We start from the raw sequence: 6,367 nt of genomic DNA on the forward strand, positions 1-6,367 counted from the left end.
GACGCCTGGCTGCTGCGGTTCAGGTGTTTGGAAGTTCGCTTGTGCTGGAGATGTGGCTGGGGTTTGTCTCACAGTGGAGGTAAGGAATTGCAACTTTTTTCTATTATTGTACACCTTGAAGGTGAGGTTAATTAAATCCTGTTGTGGGGTTTGAGGGCCAGATTCTAATTTTTAGAGTTTTATTTAATGGCGGGAGCAGATTGGGTAATAAAATGTATATTGAGAATAAGGTGGCCTTTTGACCTTTTAGGGTCTAGGGCTGTAAAGCGTCTCAGGGTTGCTGCCAAACGAGCCATGAACTGGGCTGGATTTTTATATTTGATGAAAAAGAGCCTAAACGCTATCTGATTTGGGATAAAGAAAAAGGAGCATTAACTTTGACTATGCCTTTAGCTCCAGCCACCTTTTTAAGAATAAATTGCTGGGCAGGTGGGGGAGGGCTAGTCAGGAAACTTAAACTGTAAGCCAGACCAGGTGTGAGGAGGGGAGGTGATAAAAGGATTATAGGGTGGAGGAGCAGAGGCTGAGGAAGAATTGGGACCTAGCTTGGCCTGGCGAGGAGGGGAGAGGTCAGATGGGTCTGTAGAAAAGGAAGATTAGAAAGACTCAGCGATGCTTGGGGTTGGGAATGAGGGGAAGGAAGATTTGGGACAAGTTGCATTGGGCACAGAGACTAGGAAGGGACTGAGGTGTAAAAGAATGCCTGGACGTCAGGGACCTCAGACCGTTTGCGTATTTTACGACAAGAATTATTTAGATCTTGCAGGATGGAAAAATTGAAAGTGCCATTTTCTGGCTATTTGGAACTACTGTCGAGTTTGTATTGGGGTCAAGTGGCATTGCAGAAGAAAAGGCATTTAGGTTTTAGGTCAGGTGTGAGTTGAAGAGGTTTTAAGTTCTTGAGAACATAGGCTAAGGGAGAAGGAGGAATGTAGGAAGGTTGCCCATAGTGAAGGAGGCAAGCCCAGAGAAAAGAGAGCGTAGAGACATGGAGGGAAGGGGTTTGGGAGTTCTTACCCTCCAGAAAAGCAGGAAAGGGGTTGGGGCACAGAGATACGATGTTGGGGTACTTGTCCCTCCCCCAGAAAAGCAGGACTTCCTGCTAAGGGTGAAGGAGAAGGGGTTGGGGGGGTTCTTGCCCCTGCCCCAGAAAATCAGAGAAGGGGTAGAGACATGGAGAGAAGGGGTTGGGGTACTTGTCCCTTCCCCAGAAAAGCAGGACTTGCTGCTAAGGGTGAAAGAGAAGGAGTTGAGGGGTACTTGCCCCTCCCCCAGAAAAGCAGGACTTGCCGCTAAGGGTGAAAGAGAAGGGGCTGGGGGGGTTCTTGCCCCTGCCCCAGAAAATCAGAGAAAGGGAAGAGACATGGAGAGAAGGGGTTGGTGTACTTGCCCCTCCCCCAGAAAAATGGGACTTGCCGCTAAGGGTGAAGGACCAAGGCAGGCGTCCCTGCGTGGTTTGACACCTCTGAAACGTGGGTGAATAATCAGAGAGGCGTCCCTGCTATGATAAAACACCAAGGGAAGGCTGCCTTCCCAGTCCGTGACCGGCACCGGAGTTTTGGGTCCACGGATAAAATGTGTCTCCTTTGTCTCTACCAGAAAATGAAAGGAATTGAAATCAAGAGGAGGGAGAGATTGAAGTGTGGCACCAAGATTGAAAGGAGAAAGAGGTTGAGGGATAGTGAGGGAGGTTGGAGATGAGAGTAAAAACAGGCCGCTTACCGGATTTGAAATTGGTGAGATGTTTCTTGGGTTGGTTGGTCTGAGGACCTGAGGTCGTAGGTGGATCTTTCTCACAGAGCAAAGAGCAGGAAGACGGGATTGATCTCCCAAGGGAGGTCCCCCGATCTGAGTCACGGCACCAAATTTCGTGTGCGTCCGTGTAAAGAGACCACCAAACAGGCTTTGTGTGAGCAACATGGCTGTTTATTTCACCTGGGTGCAGGCAGGCTGAGTCCAAAAAGAGAGTCAGCAAAGGCTGGTGGATTATCATTAGTTCTTATAGGTTTGGGGATAGGCGGTGAAGTTAAGAGCAATGTTTTGCAGGCAGGGGTGGATCTCACAAAGTACATTCTCAAGGATGGGGAGAATTACAAGGAACCTTCAGGGTGGGGGAGATTACAAAGTACATTGATCAGTTCAGGTGGGGCAGAAACAAATCACAATGGTGGAATGTCATCAGTTAAGGCTATTTTTACTTCTTTTGTGGATCTTCAGTTACTTGAGGCCATCTGGATGTATACGTGCAAGTCATAGGGGATGCGATGGCTTGGCTTGGGCTCAGAGGCCTGACAGTAGGTGTTCTAGAAAGGTGTGTTGTGTTAATGTGTGAATACTGACTCCCCTCCTCAGTCACTGAGGCGGGGAGGATGTTTGGTTCTTCTGAGGCATGTGAGAGTTGGTTGTGCCTTTGGTTTTTTGTTTTTTTTCTTTTGAGTCTCGCTCTGTTGCCCAGGCTGAAGTACAGTGGTCTGTTCTTGGCTCCCTGCAACCTCCGCCTCCCAGGTTCAAGTGATTCTCCTGCCAAGCAGCTGGGATTACAGGCGCACACCACCACGCCCAGCTAGGTTGTGCCTTTGTTAGGTTCTCTGTGACTTTTACCCACCGTGCCATTCCTGAAAGAAATCTTTTTTTTTTTTAATTATAAGAATTACTAGAACTAGCTTGGCACTGTTGCACACAGTCTTTGTCTCAGCTACTCGAGAGGCTGAGGCAGGAGGTTCGCTCGAACCCAGCCTGGGCAACATAGCAAGACCCTATGTCCAAAGGGAAAAAAAGGCAAAATCAGAATTACCAGAACTGATTTCACATGTTTAGGTAGCAGATGGTGGCCATGAAATTCAGGTCTGTCTGAAGGCCAAACTGTGCAAGGCCCTGACAGGTTCCCGAGTGGCTGGACTGGAAGAGATGCCAAGTTCATGGCCTCCTAACCTGACTCCACCCAGCACTCCCTGGGCCCAGCGACGTTCCTTCCTGAAGCCTGAAATTCACCTCCATCTGAGGAAGCCATCTGCCTGGGGATAGGTTCTTGCAAAAACGAAAACACTCATTTCCAGAGGCAATTAATTCTTTTAAAGGATGTCAGGTTTTGGTACAAAATCATGGTTTCCACATTGGCTTCATGCTCGGTGCTTTATGAGAAAAATCCCTTTTCTCTGCGGTTGTGTTCATTGTATTGTAAACCAATCGTAGATTATTTTAAGGTTTTGAGTTAGAGTGTTTATCCAATTTTATGAGGGAAATAAAGGAATTCCGCAAGAAAAACGGGGGCTTTCCTGCAGGGCTCGGGGTCTCGGGAGTGGCAGGTAACCTGATTCATTAAGGTGAGCCCAGTGGGATTGGTGGGGGTGATGGTGACACAGATTGGAGCACTCGACTCAGGCACAGGACCCCAGCAGAACATGCCCAGGTCCTCCTAGACATGGGCCCTTGCAGACTTCCTGAGGCCTCGGTTTCCTTATCTTACCAAGGTGTGACCCCAACCATCATCTCCTGAACTTCTGGCCACAGAGCTCTGAGCAAGCTTCCATCATGACCCCATTTTGGAGACGGGGAGTTGCCGCAGCCACACTGCTGCTCAGTGGTAGAACCAGCATCTGACCCAGGCCACCTGCTCCAGAGGCCCTGCTCTTAGCCAGCAGCTCAGACCCCAGTCACGTGGGGCCATTTATTTAAGATAGAGTCTCTTTTTGTTGCCCAGGCTGGAGTGCAGTGGTGCGATCTCGGCTTACTGCAGCCTCCACCTCCGGAGTTCAAGCAATTCTCCTGCCTCAGCCTCCCGAGCAGCTGGGATTTCAGACATGCACCACCACGCCCAGCTAATTTTTGTATTTTAAGTAGAAATGGAGTTTTGCCATGTTGGCCAGGCTGGTCTCGAACTCCTGACCTCAAGTGATCCGCCCTTCTCAGCCTCCCAAAGTGCTGGGATTACAGGCATGAGCCACCACGCCTGGCCCACGTGGGGCCGTTTAAATGAAAATCAAATCAACTGAGTTCCTCCATTGCATTGGCCACGTTTCAGGTGTGCAGAGTGACACATGGCCAGTGGCTGCCATCACCACTGATGTCGCCATGTCCTTCATCACAGGAAGATCCCTGGCAGCCCTGCTCCCGGCCCTCTGCCCTCCTGATGCTCCCTTGTGACTTGTTAGAAAAGCGTGGGCACAGCTAAAAAAAAAACTGATGGCTGTGAGAATACTGTCACTGGCTGATGCCTTCTGCATAGAAAAATAAGCCTTAGACAGATCTTCGCAAGAACGTCGTGATGTCTCTCATAGGCATAATTACATGTTCCAAGCCAAATTGCAGTTCAAGAGAAGGTTATAAATCTCTTCTCGATAACAATTGTACTCATGTTCCTCTCCTGGAAACTAAGAGGAAGGTAGCTGAAGAAATTCTCCCTGCCCAGTTAAATGTTGTTTTTTGGGTACTTTTGGGCTCCAGGGTCACATCAGCAATGGCCCGGGACAAACGAGGGGGAGCCTTCATCTGTACTTCGTGTCTTTCCAGGGTGGCAATGACCATGAGATCTTCACAGACCCCAGAACCATGGGCTACTCCGTGACAGCGCCTGAGGACACGCGCAGGATCTGTGAAGTGCTGTTCTCCTAATGCGGGAGCGGGAGGGGCAGGGTCCCAGCTGACAAGCCAGCATGGGGCATTCGGTGGCCAGAGCCGAGGGTCCTCCCACACGTGCTCACCCACCCGTAGCCCAGGCAGGCTCTGCGTGCTATGCCAGGCACGTGCAGTCTGGACCTCCACCTCCAGTGCCAGAAACTTCCAGAAGGAAGAAGAAAACTCTTGTCAAGAATGGCTCAGAGGAATGTCTCCCACAAAAGGTCTTCCCCACCCACCCCCAGTCCCCTAGTCTAATACCCACCCTGATACGTGCAATCATGTAGTTTTGGCGGAAATTTCCCCATCATTCTAGGATGATACAGAAAGAAAAAATGTGCCTGGACCCTCCCTCTTGGTGGGTCTGTGGAAACATAAGCGGTTTTTTAATGGACCCCTGCATCAATACCAAAAATGGGGGTTTGGTAATGAGAAACAAGGACAGGCCATCTGCAGTGACCCAGCCCAGGACGAAGTTTACAAACACCTCCTGGAACGAAGCTCCCACCTGCATGTCACCTTGATGGGGGCTGTGAGCTGGGCAGTGTGATGCCCAGTGACTAGACGCACTCTGCGTTTTCCCGTGTTTGAGGCTGAGGCCTGCTGGACAGATGGCTGGCCAAGTGGGAGCAGACCCCAGGGAGTTTGCACCTTGGCTGGGCCGGATTCGGACCGGCTCTGTATTCACTACACTCGGAATAGCCTGGCTGCTTCTCTGTCTCCGAGACCGAAGGCAGTGGGAACCAACAGTCGGGCTGGAGAGTTGGCGCTGGCAAAACAGTCCTTCCCCTGGGGCTGGTTCTCACCCAGGTCCAGAGAAACCAACGCGGGAGATGTCAGACTTCACCAAAAGGACTTTCTGGTTGCCCCGGCTGGCTTCCTGGAGGCGTTCGCCTCTAGTTTCTCAGGGATGGAGCGAGAGCCCAGCCAGAGAACAGTAAGAGGAGCTGCTCTCCTATCTGCACTCACCCAGGCCTTCACTGAGACTTTACCACTGAGGGGGCTGAGTGCAGCTGCAGCTAGGTCCGCGTCCCTCACTCTTTGCATCTTCTGCACATTCTTCGTGAAACTGGAAGGATCCCGGGTCTCAGCCAGGACACGGTGGAAGAGAACTTTCCTAGGAAACGGTTCATGTGTCACTTTTCAGGATGTGGAAACGCTGGGACTCATACACCCTCCATTGCTTGGTGCTGGGACTGTGTGGCCTCCACTCGGCACTTGCCAACCTGAGTCTGGGGCCAGGGGAGCCCAGGCTGCCCTGCACTCCTGCCTCCCAGCCCACAGCCAGGTGATTTCATCACAGCTAAGCCTGGTTCCTTCCAAACCTCCCACCCACTCGGGCTTGTAACTGTCCGAGCCCCGGATCCGGTGGGGTGAAAGCAGCCAGCTCCTCATCTCAGTGACTCACAGGACATGGCCATCCAGTGGCATCTTTCCTTGTTGAATGATACTGTAATGACCTTCCAAAATGAAAAGTAGCACATTAAAGTGATTTGATTGTTTCCTGTTTCTCATTCTGATTCCTTTTTCCTCCTATGTTGCCAGATTCTGGAACAGAACCCCAGCCCTTCCAGATCTGAGAGCCACTCTTTCTTTGCTCTGGATTTCTGTCATGTCGGGGGCCTCTCCCTCTGCAGAGTTGCATGTTGCTGTTCCTGATGCACAGACTCCTCCCCCGCTGCTTTTCTGCCCACTGGCTCAGGATCTGCCATTCTTTACAAGTTTCCTTAACGTATTGCGTCAAAGTGAGACA

General features: G+C 50.9%; 1 protein-coding gene across 4 annotated transcripts in view; it reads left to right on the forward strand.

Annotated features, from left to right (window-relative positions):
• The window catches only part of PMM2 (phosphomannomutase 2), a 57,293-nt gene that overhangs the window by 45,498 nt on the left and 5,428 nt on the right, over window positions 1-6,367 (forward strand). Inside the window, exon 8 of one of the 4 annotated variants that reach the window (XM_003778563.4) lies at window positions 4,510-6,116. The exons of the other annotated variants lie outside the window; for them this stretch is intronic. Coding sequence (XP_003778611.3) covers window positions 4,510-4,611 — 102 coding nt within the window. The 3' untranslated portion in view covers window positions 4,612-6,116. Of the gene's footprint in view, window positions 1-4,509; window positions 6,117-6,367 lie in introns of those variants that run through there. 4 annotated transcript variants of the gene reach the window in all.

Source organism: Pongo abelii, chromosome 18 (genome assembly GCF_028885655.2).
Source record: "Pongo abelii isolate AG06213 chromosome 18, NHGRI_mPonAbe1-v2.0_pri, whole genome shotgun sequence".
Classification (NCBI taxonomy): domain Eukaryota; kingdom Metazoa; phylum Chordata; class Mammalia; order Primates; family Hominidae; genus Pongo; species Pongo abelii.